Below are 18,976 nucleotides of genomic sequence, written 5' to 3' on the forward strand. Positions count from 1 at the left end.
GCCACACTGCAGAAAAGTAAGAAACCTTCTATGTACCTGTAAATCACAACATTTATGGCTACTTTTACAGTTTCTGCTTTTCTTACAGTTCCATTAAAAGTAAAGCTGAAAATATTTTGAGAAAACAGTAAACCTCTCAGTCTACTATTTGCAAGTTCTTACATTTTGTTTTGAAAACAAAATCCTTTGAACTGGCTAGCAGTCCAAATTAAGTATCAGATGTGATGTTTATGAAGCAGATTAATAATTCATATCCATACATTATGTCAGCTAACTGGTAAGAAAAGGAAATCCTTGCTTCAACCACATCCAAATCCCTTCTGTATGACTGTGTCTATAATCTGTGTCTATAATTTTAAATTTATACAGTACTTTATTAATTACACTTCGGAATCTATATCCCCATTTTTAAAACAAGTTCTTTTACAGTGTAAGAGTAATCCATGGAGTGGATTGTTCAAACTTCTGTTTTTCCTAAGCTATTTTTAACAATTAGGTTGCAAGTCAATCATGTCCACGTGCTTAAATCCACACCTGAACAGATTAAGAGACATTCTGAAGCAATGTTGAGTAAATAATTTTGGTGAGCTGTAGAACTGCCACATGCAAGGTGTACTGTACTATAACAGCTCCAAATCCTTTGTAAAAACCTAGCATTCCTTCTTCCCGTTTTATAGTATTTATGCAGTCTCTCATTCCCTCATACTGAGTATTGATGGGAAGCACTTCATAGCCAAGGTCTGTATTGTCAATTATCGTGCGTGTCCCTTGAATATGAAGGCGGTGTAAAACTGTCTCCAGTGGGTACAGCATGACATCAGCACAAAGGCTAGCAGCAAAGCTAGCAATAAGTTCTGGAAAATACGCATCCAGCATGCTCTGCACTGAAGTGGAGCTCTCAGCGGGAAGGTTGTGGGAATTATCCCTTTTCAGAATGAACAATACAAGCTTCTGGACGATGGAACTGATGACATAGTGAAGAACTCCATGTAGAGCAGTTGGAAAAGTCAAGACCATCAGAGGAAGGAGACGCTTGCTGTGGGGTACTCCCATGCCTACAACTCTGCCGATTCCTTCTTTCACACAGTCCAGAATTCCAGGATTATCTCGAATGATTTCACTCTGCAAGCACAATGGAACAGTTATAACTTGTGCTGCCCATTTCATAAACATGCTGACATCCACTTTGATACTTTAACACTGCTGAACTTCATTACAGATAGATAAACATGTGCATGTTATTGTAAGTTATTGTATAGCTACACAGCTATATTGATATAAATTCTCTGCTCTAATGCTCTTGACAGCACTCAAGTAAATTTGTTTTTATAAAACAAACCCATCTTAAAGGCTTTATTTAATGTGTGTTCCAGTTATTTGTGTTACCACCAAAGAAATTCAACTTTCAAAGTATCAGTCTGCACAGCAATCACACACTGAAAATGCCTGCTTCTGAATCAAGATGTCAGGAAGCATTACCTAACTTAAAAATCTCTAAGAGCTATTAACTCTAGTCTTTGAACTTGTACATGCATAATAAAGACTTCCATAACTTGAGTTGAAAGTTAATTTTTAATTTTAATCTAATAGTCTCAGGTCTAGATATTTACATTCCATTACTAGCATCTAAAATCGTACTCTTCACTCGTACTGCCTCTTAGAAGAGATAATTATTTTGTTCATGTAGTAAAAATACAGAACTCACTTAGAAATTATTTAATCTGCTATACTCCACCTCTGACCACAGGATTAAGCTATCTTAAAAGAGGTGATAAAACACAGTTTGTTATAAGCAACAGAAGGAGAAACAATGTCTTTACACGCAAAATTCGGGATTTGAGAGTTCTCTGTAGTGCCAAGTTTGAGTCTAAGCCGCCTGTGTTCCAACCACATAACAGGACATAACACCAGAACACTCCTCTGTACTCTGGGGAAGGACTAACAGCTTGCAAAGCCTTGCCCAGAACAGTAAGTAGTTCAAATACTTGAGAACATAATGTTGTTCCAGACTTTAAGAACAAGCTATACATTATAACCTCTCTTCTCCTCGTTATAATCACTGCACTTCAAAGCTCTACTCACTTTTGTCAAACACGCCACCACGTGGCTTGAAATGTTAAAAGCAGAAATGTTACAGCTACAAATTTCTACCATTTAATTGTTTTGGTGAGATACATTTACTTGGAGAAGCCTGTCAAAGTAATACTGCTGAGTAGGATAGCTTATCAGAATTAAGACAATCAAAGTTTCTACAAAACTGCTAGTAACAAATCTTGAAGTTCTGTAGTTTCTTATTAGTCGCTGTTGTCTTGCAGCACAGGAATACTATGTAAACCTGGTTAGCCAAGTTGCCTGCACTGATCAACACAGCATCATCAAGATCCTCACAAGTGCTCTCATTACCTCAGTTGTGTTTCTAGTAAGAAAGCTTATGATTAAGTTTCTAGGAACTGGAGAATACATTTTGTACGGCAGATAGATCTATTCAGTGGAACACCTGCACACAGCTGAACCCAGCAAGTCTAAAACCCTCACACCTCAGCAGAATGGCTTTCACAAGCAGTGCTGAACAGAGATGCTCACCTGAAAAAGGCTGGGTGAGATGCTGAGGTTCTTTTATTTTTTTCCTATTAGGCTGCTTTCTACCAAAGAAAGTTCATTACCTATTTTAAAATCGGAAGGCAGGCTCTTAATCACTTGATCTCTTTTATCATTTATTGGTAAATACATCCCTACGTCCAACAAGACAGCTAACATCTTTTCAGATAAAAACACAAGCCGAAAGATACCTGAGTGAAACACCCTTTTCTGTGGCCCGCTATGAACTCAAGGAACAGGATCAGTGTTCTACTGCTGTTTCCAGTTCATGCTCTGGGTCTAGCTGCTCCGAGGACGTAAGAGAGATTCTTAAATCAGCCTCCCAGTGTGAGATCAGTTAAATCTTCCCACAGCTTCCACAAACTCTGAGATCCACTCAGGTTGCCTTACTTTCAAAATAATTCACCATCAGAGAGCAATACAGTTTCTTAAACAGTGTGCAACTCCATGGAACGTGAGTGCTGTTGGGAGTTTATCTACAGGTCCTTGTGCACAGACCTTTAATCTCACCTATGCTACTACTCCAAAATGTGGCCAGTTCAGACAGAACTTTCCAGTACCTTCTGCTTCCTTTATGTTTGGATCCTCTGCACAGACCTGATTCCTGACAGTAAGTGCAGGTGGAAACTAATAAACTGTAGTGGTCAGCCTTGCTTGCCTCTTCTCCATGGAAAAAACACTACTTTGTAGATGTCTACCAGCAGTTGAACTGTTGGTTTAAACAGCTGGAAATCAGGTTTAGCAGTATTTGTGACTTGTATGTGTTATAAATGACAATTATTTTGATGACTAAATGATACAAGTGACTATCCTGTACCACTCTCCACACAAGAGCTCACTTTGCAGAAGGAGTTCCATTAGCTGCTCACAGACACTTTTATATTAAAAGCAACTAATTATATAGGCATAGCTGGAAGAACTACCCTGGACCACTTCTGCCTTGTTTACAAAATGTGAGAACTCAATGAAAGACAATCTGCCCTACAGTGTTACAGGCAATCTTGTTCTGTAGCTGTACAGAGTAAGCTGTATCCTGAGCGGTAGGGCCAGATTTTCCTGAGTTTATTTTCACGGCTATGGAAGAACTCAATGAAAATTGAAAAGCAAAAAGTAGGCTGAACGAAAGCAGCCCTGGAACAGTAGAGTTCAGTATTTTCGCAAAACAAAGCTGAATTACTGGAAAAGGTTTGTAGTTGTTACCGGGAAAGTGGTGACTGCAACAACCTGCCTAACAAGCCTTTTAAAATCCTCAACATGAGAAAAACTTCATGGTTTATCTGCTAGAGCACGCTGATGTAACTTGACTCTTGTTTCACAGACAATATTATCTGTATTAAATGTCCTTTCTAATTCTAGATTTAGACTTCAGGTAGTACAATGAATATACCCATCACAGCAAATATTTTCTGAGTTAACTCATACAAGGTCCAGCAAAGCAAATACAACTACTGCAACAAAAACTTGAATCCAAGTAAGTATAAGTTGTGAGTATATATAAATTACCTGAACAGTTTCAATCAGGCTCGCTGAATAAAAAGGCATGGCTATCACATGTGTTAAACTGTAGAAATTAACAAGATAAAAATTAAGGTCATGACAATACTATAATTTTAGCCAAATATGCACCTGAATGATGATGAAGTTATTTTACCAAGCCATTCCTGACAGAAAATTAACAAACCATAACTCAATTACTACAAGGCACATTAACAAGTAGAGATAAACGTCAGCATGAAGTTTTGTTAAATTCTATTTCCATCTGACAAGACTCATTCAGGTCTCTCAGGTATTGTTATTTAATTGCTAAAAGAACCTGATCTTGTCAATTAGTCAGGTTTCAGACAGACACAGGGACCTAGTAACAGAAAAAAACCTGTATGAAATCAAGGCTGTTCAAAACCTATGAAAATTTGAAAATTACTAGCATCCTGTCAATAACCAGCTTCAGATTAAACTAATGTATGTTTAATAGTTTTATAAATGTTAGATAATAAGACATAAGGTAATAATAGGTACTATACTTACCCTTTGAGTAGAAGGTGCCCCCCTATCTGCTTTAGGTTCCATTTATATGAAAGCTCTCTAAAAAGAAAAGTTTTTACCTTAATAAGGGTAAGAACAGTTACTCTCCAGCATTTCTTCCATGGGTGTCAACATCCAGTTCTCATTATTGGCATTCTGCTATTGGTCTACACCACATCATTTCCCACAGTGGAAAGACATCGAATACACATTTAAGCCTAATTTTTGAAGTTATTTGGGCTGATAGATATTCTAGCCAAAAAGCTTTAGTTATTAATAAGGTGTCTGTAGCTCTCACAGCTACTAGCTTTGGTGTTCTGCATTTATTTTGTATCCTTATGTACTAACTCTTAAAGCCATTTTCTGGGAATGTTTGATGTTTTAATATCTCAGTAGTTTTCCTTTATCAACATACTTCCCCCCCCCCCCCCCCCCAGCGTTTGGTAATGCTTTTTCTGTTCTTCAAAGTTATGTTTACCCTGCCATTGTTTCAACTAAATGACATTTGTACATCATTAGACGAGATCGCATATAGTACAATAGGTCAGACTAAAAGCTGCATAGTACAGACTTAAATCAAGTGTTTTGGCTTGTGATCAGACTTTAGCATATCCCAGTAAACCAAAACAACCCCTATGTGTTTAACAAAAAAGTGACTTTAAATGTCCTCTTAAAGTAGTATTTGCTAGTTATACACTTCCAAATAGGAACAGTAAGCATTAACTACACTCCACTTGACAGAAAATGCAATTCCAGCTAGCTCAAGATGACATTCAACAGCCACGCGTCTGGTAAATGCTCTGACTATGAGGTAAAGATACTTTCCTTTGAAATGTGGGAGACACACTAGACTGTGCATTTTTAATAAAAAGACATGAAGTGTTCTGTTTCAGTTCTTGTTCAGGAATCTCACTCACCCACTGCCCGTAGTTACCGCAATTCCAAGCCAGGAAAGGGAACTCTTTTTCTAAAGAATTGCATACTACTAGGAGGTATCACTTTCCTAAATACATACAGCTAGTCAGAAATGAGGATGGGAATATCATTTACCATTACATAATTGGGACACTTGGATCACATTCACCAAGCCATAACACTGGAAAACGAAACCTGCCAAACTAATGTGTGAAAGCCTAACCTGTCAATCCACTAGGCATAACCATTTCCTCAGTGGAAGAACAAATACAGAATGAGTTTATCTACTACTGAACCACATTCAGTTTACCACAGATATGTTAATAGACATTTCTGGGCCCCTCCCTTAAAACAGGGGGATTCTTTTAGAATACTATGATACAAAGTTGGAACTGACATTGCAATTCCTAGTGTCTTCTGGAGTTTGATAATGTTGTGAAACAACCTTTTTAAATCAGCTATGTTGGCACTGCTACTATAATGAATAATCTTCACCTCCCTGTGATAGCCCAAAGACTCATGCTACCAGACAAAAGGAGGGCATCCACTATAAAACTGCCTGGGGTGGTACTTGTACGGGACACCCATTTTAGCCAGACCACTTCCCCAGTTCAGTTCATTTTGTGACTGTTCAAATACTGTGCTGGCACAACGATGGGGGTAGCACTGAAGGGAGAATGAGGAACCAAGAGCAGAAAGGATTGCTTCTTTCAACAGCAGCTTGCATTTCAAACTTCGAACAACTGGCCCACAAGAAGAAAATCCTTGCTCACAATGGACAGAAATTAGAACTATGAAAACACATACATCTCTTCTCATAAGCTAGAGCATCTGCTACAGCAGTACTTAAAAACAAGAATAACAAGTCATGCTCAGAGGTATGCCTGGAATTTTCAGTTATGTATGGGACAAAGCTGACCAAAAAAGCCTAAACACACACTCCACACAATTTAAGTATAAAATGCTTTTGCTAATGCTTTAGACAGCTGTTAGAACCTGCAAAGATTTACTTTTATTCGTATCCATGCATGCATGATAGGAGCAGTCTGATTCAGCCTGCCCACATTTATTTTCTTTAAAAAGTTCAGTTTCCAAGTACTTACTCTTGAGTACTTGATCTGTGCCCACACATTAAAAATAAGAACTCACCTCTTCTGAAAGATAACATGACTCTCAAGCCACTCAGTCCATTGAAACTTAACCAGCCTTAATCCCAAACACTTGCCTTCCTCTGCAACATATTTTCCAGAAGAGGTCTTTATCCTTTTACTCACTTCAGTGCGTGCCCTGCAACTGTAAAGTACCTTTCCCTAACTTCTTATGATCTCAGTCTTCTGCATTTCACTGAAATTTTTAGTGACTGTTATATAATAAACTCGCTCACACAAGCTGCTTACACTTAAAATACCTGTAATAAAACTGACAATGTATATACTACTGGAGTTGTCAGCTCACCCTTACTGTTAGCTCTGGACCATTACAAAAGAAAACACAGATACAAAATCTTCAGACCAAAATTCTTTATCAGACTTGTATCTCAAAGCAGAAAGACACCACAGTGTTGTACCATAACTCTGGAATTACAGCTCACCATAAAACCTAGGCTGTGTCACAAATTAAAAAAAAATACTGCTAAACTACTACAGTCCAATATGGATACAGTGGAGTAGAATGGTGAAAATCTCTTTAAGTCACTCATTTTTACTTGTAAACCCCTTATTATGAGAATACTGAAAAAAACGTAGATATGTCTTTTGGTAAAAGAGGGCAGAAGACAAAACTGACAGCCACACCGACTCTTCATTTACCATGCCTTCCCATTTATCAATGCAGGCCATTCTGCTCTCACCTACCAGTGCTGGCTCAATAGCGGTGTAAGCGTTTTGTATTTAGATTAATGAAACCAGGACTTTCTACTTTAGAGATGGTAGTGGCGAGAATCACACAGTACAAACCAAAGTACTAAAATAAAAACTCACGAATCCTTTTATGACAGTGGAGTTATACTGAAGATGAATTTGCGACCTTATTTCTATAGTCAGACCAGTAGGCAGACACACCAAACACCCAAAGCTCTCAGAAAGAGTCTATTTATTAGTTACAAGGTTGTCTCACCCAAGACCACCACAATGTCCTGAAAACATTGTCTAACTGTTCTAATCAAGTAAGATTTTCAAATAGCATTACATTTCTCACATCACTTTTATTCAAAGTCAAGACCTGATGGTCAATTTGTTCAAAGCAGTTAATGAAACCATGCAATACCTTGGCAAAGGTGTAAATTCACTGATGATGCCTTCTGTTCCCAGGCTTATGCCCTGAACAATGAAAGTGCTGCCCATTCCTTTCCAGAGAGCTCTTGGACCCTGTGTGTTGAAATATATAGTCAGATTCACACAACACAAAATTCAAATGTATTTTAGTCTTGTTTTTTATAAAATTTCAGTGAATCCAGACCATGCAAGGCTACAATTCTACCATTTAGCTTCACAATCCCCAAATTCAGAGGACAGCTAACTTTTCAACTCTAATGAAACTTTACAACAGTTGCCAACAATTTTGGAGGCATCACTCTCACCATTAATACTCTGTAAAATAAACTTAGCAACATTTTCACTGGGCATATGAAACTAAGATGTTAAAGCACAACCATAAAAAACCCTTGTTTTCTTTTTGTAAAAAATGTATTTTCTTACTGTCTTCTAAGTTTTAGGATTTCTATTACTGTCCCTTCACAAGACTATGTAGAATTGTAAATTCTGTCTTTGGAAGTATTCATTTAACTCTGGATAATCTCCTTCATAATTTGAAGTCTAATGAAAAATAAATGCTACAGGGACCTTTTATTTGCTAACATCTGCAAATCTTCCCCAGTAAATACTACACTTTGTAAAAAAAAAAAAATCAGAAGAATCTTCTCAAAACATTTCCCTTACAATGGCCATGTTTTTAACCACCAGTTATGTAAAGAATTAAATATGTTAGTGTATATATGTACTACAGCGACATTTGCTGTTCAGATATAGCCTGACACCAAATACTTACCTGTGTCTTATTGATGCTGTACATAATATTGACAATAGTAAATGGAGTGAGATGGTAATTCCGAGCATGATAATTAACCTGTTAAAAATACAAACAATGGCCGTTTTATTACACACTTTCAGATGTTATAACTCTGAAGGAAAAAGCAGTTGTAAAATCTGTATCTCTCTAAACACCAGCTAAAGTGACCCAGAACATGAATATATTCTCACTGAAATTTAGAGAAGCAGGCAGAACTGTTAACTATTTATATACTGGAAATATAAGCAAGTATAAACCAGAAAATATTGGAAACAAACCATCCTGCTTGTAAATGGGGATCTACTCCATAGACTCTGAAACACTTGCTGCAATTAATTTTCCACTGCCCAAAGAAAAATGAGTAAGAATGTTCAAGGTAAGATCAATGTTAGCAGCATCTCCCTAAGAATTGTCAAGATTCCTTATACTCCACAGAATACAAAACCACAGAAATACTGCAGTACACAGGAGTTCTGACTAGAAAAGGTAATATAAAACATACCTGACATTGACGACGTAGAACAATACAAGGATGTGCCAACACATTTTCTGTAAAGAGGCTTTAAAAGAAAAGTGTATTTAAAGCATCGGAAGCCATCGCAAATTTATTAGAAAAGGGTTGCTATTCCTCATAATATCAGTATTTAGAAAAAACGTGCATTATCCATGATAATAATAATCCGTGACGCATTTTGAAGGGCCAATAGCCTGCTAATACTATAAAGGAACAAATATAGAAAAACCCTCAACACATACATTATGATAAAAGCCCCCCCCATATATAAAAAATGAATGTATTTTTACATGCAAACCAATGTACCAAAAATCTTAAACCTTCCTTCTGCAAAATATGAGGAAAGAAAAAATGGTAGTGCCAGGATTAATTTCTAGTCTTATGTTAATTCAATGTACCACATGGTTAATCAAGATCCTCCTTAGAAAGGCCACAAAACTGGTACTAATAGTTAGTTTTTAATTTTTTGGTGACACATTTTTTGTCAGAAAATATTACTGCCCAAAGCCACACCCCTCTGCCCCAAAAATGGTATTACAATCAGACTTCTACAGGAACATTCTCTCAGTTCTACAACAGCTACAGACACAGAAACTTTATTTCATCTCAAAGTACCCAAGTCATTAGCGGATTTACCTGTATATGGCTCAAACCTCGGATCTGGATAGAAAAGCAAAACCTTCAGGGTTTGCCTAAGCACTCCAAGGTACAGCTCTGACCACCAGAATACAGGATTCATCTAGGGTAGGTCTCTAATGGGTACTTTACTTTGGATAAACAAGTAGTAACTGGCACAGAAAAGTACGGAACCTGCAGTTTCATAACTAATTAGTCCTTTGCTGCTACCAGAAGAGATGAAACTTTCCCATACTCCAGCTGCTGTAACCTAAGCCCTCCTGGTAGCCAACTCAACCTCACAAAATCTAACCTTTTGTTCTGGGTGTTCTCCACAAGATTTCTGACTTGAATCGTGTATGTCTGGAAAGTGATCTGGGAGAAACGGGAAAGCAGACCTAGGCAGCATTACTCTCAGCAACGATACAATGTTGACTGGCTCTTTTTCCCAAAAGCACACGGTCAGTCTTGGTGGCTATAGTACTCAGGATGTGGAAAACTCTGTCACACTCGGTTATATCAAAGCATACTGTTTAAAAGGACAACTGAGATATGCCCATCTTTGCTGCTCCTGAATGTCATCAGCTTTACAGCTCTACTCCTTTGCGGGTATTCTCCTGAGCTCATTCAGCTTGGTAACACTGGAAAGAAATCAAAAACCTCTTAACATGTTTGAGGGCCTAGTTCTTCTGTCTACCCTCCATCAACTCTGTTTTAGCACACTCAATAGGCACATCAGGGGGTCTGAATGAGCAAGCTGAGCCACTGCAGGAGAAGCAGTAAGAAAAGAGGGATGTCGGTTTCAAGAGATGGGATGATCTAATTTATGCAACTCATGATTTGCCAAAAATGGTCATTCCTATTCCCTCTTCTTTTTCCCTTCCCTCTCTGGTCCAGCTGGCTGTCTTTCGAAGATAATAAACTTCCAGGTAAAACTGAAACATTAAAAAAAAAAAACACCTCTTTTTTTGCCTTTGTCTTCTGTTTTGGTGAAACAAATGGCTAAATGAGGTTCTGATGGGCATCAGGAGTGATAACAATGGGGTAAGCAGCCAGACAGGCTGGTGGTCAAGGTTAAGCAGAGTGACACAGCTTCCCATGTTGGGCCAAAAGGGTGACAAAAGTACGCCCATGTTCTGAGTAGAGAAGCAGTTTTCTATGGGAAGTCTCACATTCAGATCAACAAAGAGTAAATGTCTTTTTTAGTCCTAAATTTTCAAGACAAAGTTCCCCCACTTCTACTCTATCACAAGCTGCACCAGTATACTGACCAGGAAAAGCTTGGTCAGAGGACTGTGACTGAGCAGGTATCCTACAAAAAAATCCTAAACTTATCAGGAGCTTTACTCTAAATAATTTAAGCTCTAAAAGCTTATATTAAGCATGTTGAAGTCCGCAGCTTTCTCAAAAATACCATCAATAACCAGTGTCACCATAACCAGACGACTTGACCAGACCAGGATTACTATTCCAGGGTACTCTGATAATATCTTAAGTATTTTCACTTTCTTAGGAAGCGTTCACATTACATAAAAATATTAGTGAAGGTGGCAAACGTGCTTTCTGGTACATTGTTCTGACAGGGTACACATACCCTGGGCACACAGTACTTATATTCACCGCTGATGTAGTTATGTGGAGAAGTGCTTCAATTAAAGAGAATAGAATCATAGAATCGTAGGGGTTGGAAGGGACCTCGAGAGATCATCGGGTCCAACCCCCCTGCCAAAGCAGCTCCCTAGGACATATCACTCAGATAGGCGTCCAGGCGGGTCTTGAATATCTCCAGAGAAGGAGACTCCACCCCCTCCCTGGGCAGCCTGTCCCAGGGCTCCCTCACCCTCACTGGGAAAAAGTTCTTCCGCATGTTGGTGCGGAACTTCCTGTGCTCCAACTTGCAGCCATTGCCCCTTGTCCTATCCCCACAGACCACTGAAAAGGGGCTGGCCATTTCCCCTGCATCCCATACTTAAGATATTTAGAAACATTAATAAGGTCTCCCCTTAGTCTTCTTTTCTCAAGACCGAACAGCCCCAGCTCACTCAGCCTTTCCTCACAGGGGAGATGTTCCAAGCCCTTAATCATCTTTGTAGCCCTTCTCTGGACTCTCTCCAGGAGATCCCTGTCATTTTTATACCAGGGAGCCCAGAACTGGACACAATACTCCAGGTGGGGCTTGACCAAGGCAGAGTAGATGGGGAGGATCACCTCCTTCAACCTGCTGGCCACACTCCTCCGGATGCACCCCAGGATCCCATTGGCTCTCTCCGCCACCAGGGCACACTGCTGGCGCATGGCCAACCTGCCATTAACCAGGACCCCCAGATCCTTCTCTGCAGAGCTCCTCTCCAGCAGGTCATCCCTCATCCTGTACTGATTCAAGCGGTTGTTCCTTCCCAGGTGCAAGACTCTACACTTGCTTTTGTTGAATCTCATCTGGTTTCTCCCTGCCCAGCTCTCCAGCCTGTCCAGGTCTCACTGAATGGCGAGAAACCTACATGGATTTCAGGCAGCAGGTTTTTAAAGGCATTTTTACTGCACAGTCTACTGGCATAGAAACACAACACAACAATCTGAAAAACAACTACAGCTTGACTACTTTAGTATTACTCAACTCTTACCTTGCGAGGCCAATACCAAAGCCTGCAAATCTGTTCAACTGCTCTGAAAGAAATGAAAAGAGATTATAAAGCAGCAATTATCACAAAAGGGGAGAAAATGCCAGGCAGAGCATCTGAAAAATCCATTTTATACTGAACTTCCTTGAGAAAATTACAAGCATTAAACCACAACACTATGGCAACTCAGCAAGATACGATATAAAGAAACATTCCCCCAGGTATAGCTGGACTTTGGACTGCTTCTGAGTTTGTGCATACTTTTGAAAGTAAAATTATCTTTAAAACAGCTACAGAAAAATAAAGACAAAGTGAACAGTAAAACAGAGAATACTTTAATAGCTGGAAAGAGCTAATTCAAACCAACCACTAAAAAAAATTAGCATGACAGTTTACAGTAATTCTAAAACATAAATTTAAACATCTGGGGTGAAAATAATTTGAAAACCAAATACAGTAAAAAAAGAATCTTTGGAATAAGTTGTAAAACGCCGTTGATGATGTAACAAACATCAACATTATGGGAATTTTCAGGTCAGTTGTTTATCTTCACTCCTTTGCAAAAATCTATTTACTAGAGAACCATCAAAACTGCAACAAAAGTAATGGGTTGAATTCTCTGTTGTCTGCTACCAGACAGATATATAAGCAATGGAAATGATCAGAAGGGATAGTAAGAGGAGTATCAGAACTGTAAAGCCAACTGAAAAGTGAATGCTCAGTCCTACAGTCTACAGGGTGCAAGCAGGCCGCAAATACGGGTAATCCCCTTAACTGCAGTTGAACTCCACACAGCTGTGGCAGCCCTCCTAGGAGGAATGATAAGGGTCTCTTTTTACTTGCAGCTGGTGTCAGTGATACAGCAACTCCTTATTAGTGCTCTAAAATGCAGAATCAACATACCCTCTATGAGAAGACAGGGCAAAAAAAGGCAGAGTCCAAATTACTAAGAATATCTAAGTAGTACCTGACATAGTGCTTGCATGGAGGAAAGCACAACTAAGGGCTGCGCTCAAAGCGCTGAACAAAAGTACTGCTCGACAGGTTAAAAGAAACTAACCTATTCATAGAATTGAATACTAAATACATTAGTTTTTTGTAAAACTTAGATATCCAAGCATATATAAACTTCTCCAGAATATTCTTTTAATGAATGTTCAGTAGCCTAGATTTGGTAGATTTTTCTTATTTTACCTCAATTTCACAAAGATATTTGAAACTGTAGTGTATTTCTGCAGGTTTCTGCTCAGCTTCCCAGTAATTACTGGAAAACCCTTGGAACACAGTTGCTTCATCAAATTCTACCTGTCCCACAGTTCCTTCGCTACCATGAACCGGAGGGCTGCCGTGTGCTTACTCAGCAGCTTATGCCATACACACCCCTTGTACTTTTTCAACATAACAATAAAGCAGCCAGAAGACACAAAGTCTGAAACATCAATACTGACGAGACAGCGAAAGGCATCAAGGCCCAACGGCACTTCCTGCTCGTACAGTCAGTGGGGGGGTTCTGCGGGGTACTGTTTACAGGGCTAACGGGGAGCTGACCACACGCTGCTTAACCACAAGTCCTGGCAGTTTGAATCGTACTTGCGCCTAACTACAGGCGAAGCTGTAGCGCAACAGGTGGTGAAGCAGCTTCTCTTCCTTCTACAAGTCTTTTTCTCCTGGCGCTTCGTGATCGCCAGCCCGCGGCCGCAACGCGTCTCCGGGCCCGGCGCGGCAGAGGTCAGCGCCAGCAAACCCGGCCGACGCTCGAACGGGCGTGGCCAGGCCGCGGCAGGGCCCTTGGCCGCCGCCTGCTCGCCCTTGCCCGCCTCGGCGGGTCACCCGCTAACGGGCGGCAGCGGCACCGCCCGGGGACAAGCGAGGGGCGGGCGGAACGGCGAAAAGCAGACTGCCCCGCCGGGCCAGGCGCTCCCTTACCGGCGCCGGGGCCGCCCGCCCCGAGGTTGGGCTCCTCGTTGAGACCGGCGCCCCCAAGGGGGGTCCCGGCCCCGTACGGCGGCGTCTTCTCCCCCCAGTGCAGGTTGCGGCTGCCGGGGATGTCGGGCGGGCTGGTCACCCAGTGGCCCAGCTCCGAGGCGCTGCCGAAGGGCCTGGCGCCAGGGCCCAGCTCCTCCCGGCCGCCCCCGCGGTAGCCCAGGCCGTCGAAGCCCTCGGGACGCCGCGGGTGCATGGCGGGAGACAGACAGACGGACGGGCGGGCGGGAGGGAAGGAAGGAGTGAGGGAGGGAGGATGCCGCGCACAGATCGGCTCCAGCTGCAGCGGAGCCCGCACCCCGCCGCCGCAAGCACCACTTCCGCTCCCGAGGCGGAAGGCCACGCCCTGCTGGAACGGGGCTCCACGTCACGTGACCAGGAAGAAGGCGTGGCCGGCGGCCGGCTAGACCAATGGTCTCCCTCCGGCTCGGGAAGGAGGGAAGTGGGCGGTGGGATCAGTGGGGAAGGACCCGGGCCTGCGCCGGCTGCGGAGAGTGAGCGAGGCTGCCCCCTGCCGCTCTGGCATGCCGACTGCGGCTGGCGGTGCCGGTCGGGGCGGGGACGTTCTTCGGGGCCCTGTCCCCGGGCTTGGATGCAGCGGAGCGGGCTGCGGGGAGCCACGGTGCCCTTCTGGCTGGCTGAGAGGCGCCCTGCCCCAGCTCCCAGCCCCTTTCTCTGGTGAGCTCTCGGCGAAATCAGAGAGACCCAAGCGCACGGGCCAGCCGGCTCCCTGCGCGCCGAGCTGGCGGCAGAACCGGGAGCTAGGGCGTGCGTTGCGCTGGCAGCGCCCGCGGGCCCGAGAGACCCGGAGGCAGGGCGGGGGGAGCCAGAGAGCCGTGCCTGCCTGGCGTGACCCCGTTCCCTGTGCTTCCCCGCCTCTCCAACGGCACCGTCATCCGCCGTACGGCGGGTGGTTCCCCTTCGGACGTCAGGCAATCCCTGCCCCACATGGGCTGATCTGTGTGTGGGCTTGGTGCTCTCCCAGCTCCCGCTGTTCTGAGAAGCCCGTCAAAGGCTCCCACGACTAAGTCGCAGCCTAATCCATAGCTTTTGCTTTTTTTCTTTACGCACAGGGTTAGGCCAGCATTAGTCCGTGTAAGTCTAAGTATAGCAGAGGTGGCAGGAGGCGTCCGCCGTCGCAGCCCCGAGTGGCAGCGCAGGCTGCTGTGGGCAGGTGACAGCACGAACAGTGAAGGCGTCTTGCGCACAGAAATAAAACATGGCTGTGCGCTTGTTTGTTACAGACTTTTAGTGCCCTGTAAAGCTGTGGAAATCATAGTATCGTAGAAGAGTTTAGGTTTGAAGGGACCCTTAAAGGTGATCTAGTCCAGCCCCCCCCCCCCCCCCCCCCACCGTGGGCAGGGCCACCCTCCACTAGGCCAGTTCAAAACCACATCCAACCTGGTGTTGAATGTTTCCAGGGAAGGGGCATCTACCATCTCTCTGGGCAAGCTCTTCCAGTGTTTCACCATCCTTGCTATATATTTTTTCCTTATTTCTTACCTGAAACTACAATTTTTGATATAAAACCATTACCCTTTTGTAGTGTAGTATAGGAATTGATCTGAGGGTATAGAATCACGATTATATATGTAGTGTAGTATAGTTATGGAGAGCAGCTCTTGCTCAGCTGGATAATTATGTGGAATGGCTTGTGAAGGAAAAGGGGAGTCTTTTTGTTTTCCATAGCAAAGGGATTACTCCTGAAGGCCTTGTACTATCTTGAGGAGAACATAAAAGAGCGAGAACTCGAGGATGGAATAATGTCCATCCCGTTACCTCCTTATTAAAGAAAACAGGTGGCTGATAAAGGACACGAATTGTGTTCATAGACCTCGTTACTGGAGGAAAACGGATAGTTAACAAGACCATAAATTAGTTCAGACTGATAAGAACACTGCAAGCTTGCAAGATCAGCACATTCCAGGCAAGAGGTGAAAAGTACATCGTGAGGAGGACTCGGGGCCTTCCTCCCAAAGACCACCAAAGACTCTTGCCCTCAATTTTTGGAAGAAACTGCGCAGTAGCAAAGGACTGATAAGCTAATTAGCATAAGAAGCAAGAGTAGGTGGGTTTAAGTAATGAATATGTATAGGTGTTAACTGAATATTCATTGTTTCCTTGTATAAATATGGGACGGTTTTGTTACTCGAGGTGTGCATGTCTGTGGTGGAGCGATCCCCCGTGCGTCTGCGCACAATAAACATACCTACTTTATAACTTTCGAGTTACAAAGTCTATTTCCGTACGTCACTTTGTCCTGTTGCAACAGACCTGTCTCCATCTTTCTTATAAACGCTCTCTAAGTACTGGAAGGATGCTACAATATCTCCCTGGAGTCTTCTCCAGTCTGAACAGGTGAAACTTTCTCATTCTTTCCTCATAGAAAAGGTGCTTCAGCCCTCTGATCATCTTCATGACTCTCCTCTGGACCTGATCTGACACGTCCATGTTGGAGCCCTTTCTAGTACTGGGAACCCCAGAGCAGGATGCAGGACTTCCAAGTGGTGTCTCACCAGAGCACAACCACTTCCATTGACCTGATGGCCATGCTGCTTTTGATGCAGCCCAGGACACAATTGGCTATCTGGGCTGTGAGTGCACACTGCCAGCTCATGTTGAATTTTCATCAACCAACACCCTCAAGCCCTTCTCCTCAAGGCTGCTCTTAATCCATACTCCACCAAACCTGCAGATGGGTTTGGGATTATCCTGATGCTCATGCAGGACTTTGCACTTGGCGTAGTTGAACGTCACAAGGTTCTCCCAGGCCCACTCCTTAAGTCTGATCAGGGCCTTCTGGGTAGCATCCAGTTCCTCAGGCATGTCAACCACACCACTCAGCCTGGTGTTACTGGCAAATTTGATCCCTCTATGTCACTAGTGAAGGTATTAAACAGTACTATTAAACAGAAATGCAGTTGCAGGATCTGTTCTTTCTACACAACATACCAAAAGCAGTGCCTGGTGTTATCTGACCACACTCCCATGACACAGAACCTATTTCAAGTAATTCAGCAGAATTTGGGGCTGATTTGTTTTGAAAGAAAACCCAAAGAAAGGAGAACAATTCAGAGGTTTGCTTCTGCAATAAGAATTAATTGGCAGCGGGCCAAGTGCATTAAGCAGTAATTACAGTAAGATACAGAGCTTCTGTGCTAATGATCCCTTAAATTAAATACCCATTTGACCTTGTATAGGGCCAGGCATGCAGTTTCTGTGCTTGGTTGCTGCTCTCTCTTGGAAGCATTACAATGTCTAGGAGAAAATAGGATGAAGTTTGTCAAGAAGAGAAAGCAGCAAACTGCAGTCACTTAGAGAACATGGGAGAAAAAGTGTTGTTCCAAAGAAAAACACTTTTCTTCCACATTGGAAAAATAAGCCAGATTTTCCGTCTTTTCTAAAACAAAGCTCATTGACTCAGCCTGTGTATGGGAGGGAAAATTGAATTTATCTGTATGCCACACATTAACACCACCTATTCTTATACAGCATTGTACACACCCCTTAACTACCATTCATAACCTTGCTGATTATTATTTTTTTTGTTTGTTTGTTTGGCTTGGTTTTGCTTTTGGCCCCTACAAGAACAGTTGAGCAGACTTCCAAGGCTTTGACTCGCTTTCCTTCTTCGAAGATTTCTATCTGCAATGTCAGAAAGGCTGGAAGAGGACTGGATCCTGTGAGCATAAACAATCCTTTGTGGCATATATGCGCTCTGCTCTTCTTCCAGCTTTGACTTCAAGAAGGGGAGCCTGTGTCGTTCAGGATCCTGCTTGCAGATAAGGAAATGTATCCCACATGGCAGCTTACTATCAACTCTGTGTATACTCACACAGCCTACTATAAGTCTGTGTGTTCACAGGTCGTGCACACAGGGCATCTGTTCTCTAGGAAGCAGCAAACAAGCAGCCATCTGATTACTCCGCAGGGAATGCTTTTTTTGTCGGCAAGCCTTCAGTGAGTGTCTTATTCAATAGCTCACCTACACAATACAGCAATTACCTTTTCTGTCTATACATACCTAACATTTGGCTTATGCTGCTTGCTTGTAGCAGCATGTGCCTCTGTACTGGTACTCAGAGCCTATGTTTTTGGGTATTTCCTGCTCGTGTTCCTGCTTTGTGCACAGGAATGCTCTCACACATGGTGACAGGCAGGAGCAGGTTATGCCAGTGGAGAAAGTGACTCTAATGCCACGTGCACAATCAGCAGATAGCACGTTCTGAGCAAAACTTTTTCTGGTAAGTCCTGCAGAATTAAAATATACATTTCCCTTGGAAAACAAGGTTGTTAGCTGTTGCTGTTATCCAGGACTAGACTGAAAAGCTTCTGGCTTAGAATTGATTTATACCATGTGTTCAAGTTCTGCACAGTTGGTAGCTTCCTTCTGGTTTGTGTAATGGAAAAGGGTATCTGTGCTCCAAGGCAGCCTGAATTTTCTAGCAAAGCTTGAAAGAGATTTGAGTTGGGTCTATGTATTGGGTTTATGCTACCACAGGAGGGGCTTCTGTGAGAAGACAGCAGGAGCTGCCCCACTGTTGGACTCAGCTAGTTGGAGTCGGTTTCCAGACAGACCCACTGCTGACCAAAGCTGAGCCCATCAGCAAAGTTGGTAGCACATCTGTGAGAATATATTTTAAAA

General features: G+C 42.6%; 1 protein-coding gene across 1 annotated transcript; it reads right to left on the bottom strand.

Moving 5' to 3' along the window:
* Positions 1-258: 258 nt before the first annotated feature.
* SLC25A46 (solute carrier family 25 member 46) lies at positions 259-14,527 on the bottom strand (the record flags this gene model as incomplete). Its single annotated transcript, XM_084278190.1, has 8 exons — positions 259-1,122; positions 4,102-4,159; positions 4,624-4,680; positions 7,801-7,901; positions 8,581-8,658; positions 9,104-9,161; positions 12,352-12,394; positions 14,275-14,527. 8 exons carry the CDS (start codon positions 14,525-14,527, stop codon positions 544-546), a joined length of 1,227 nt encoding a protein of 408 aa, XP_084134316.1. The 3' UTR covers positions 259-543.
* Positions 14,528-18,976: the final 4,449 nt, after the last annotated feature.

This window comes from Gallinula chloropus, assembly GCF_964237585.1.
Source record: "Gallinula chloropus genome assembly, chromosome: Z".
NCBI lineage: Eukaryota > Metazoa > Chordata > Aves > Gruiformes > Rallidae > Gallinula > Gallinula chloropus.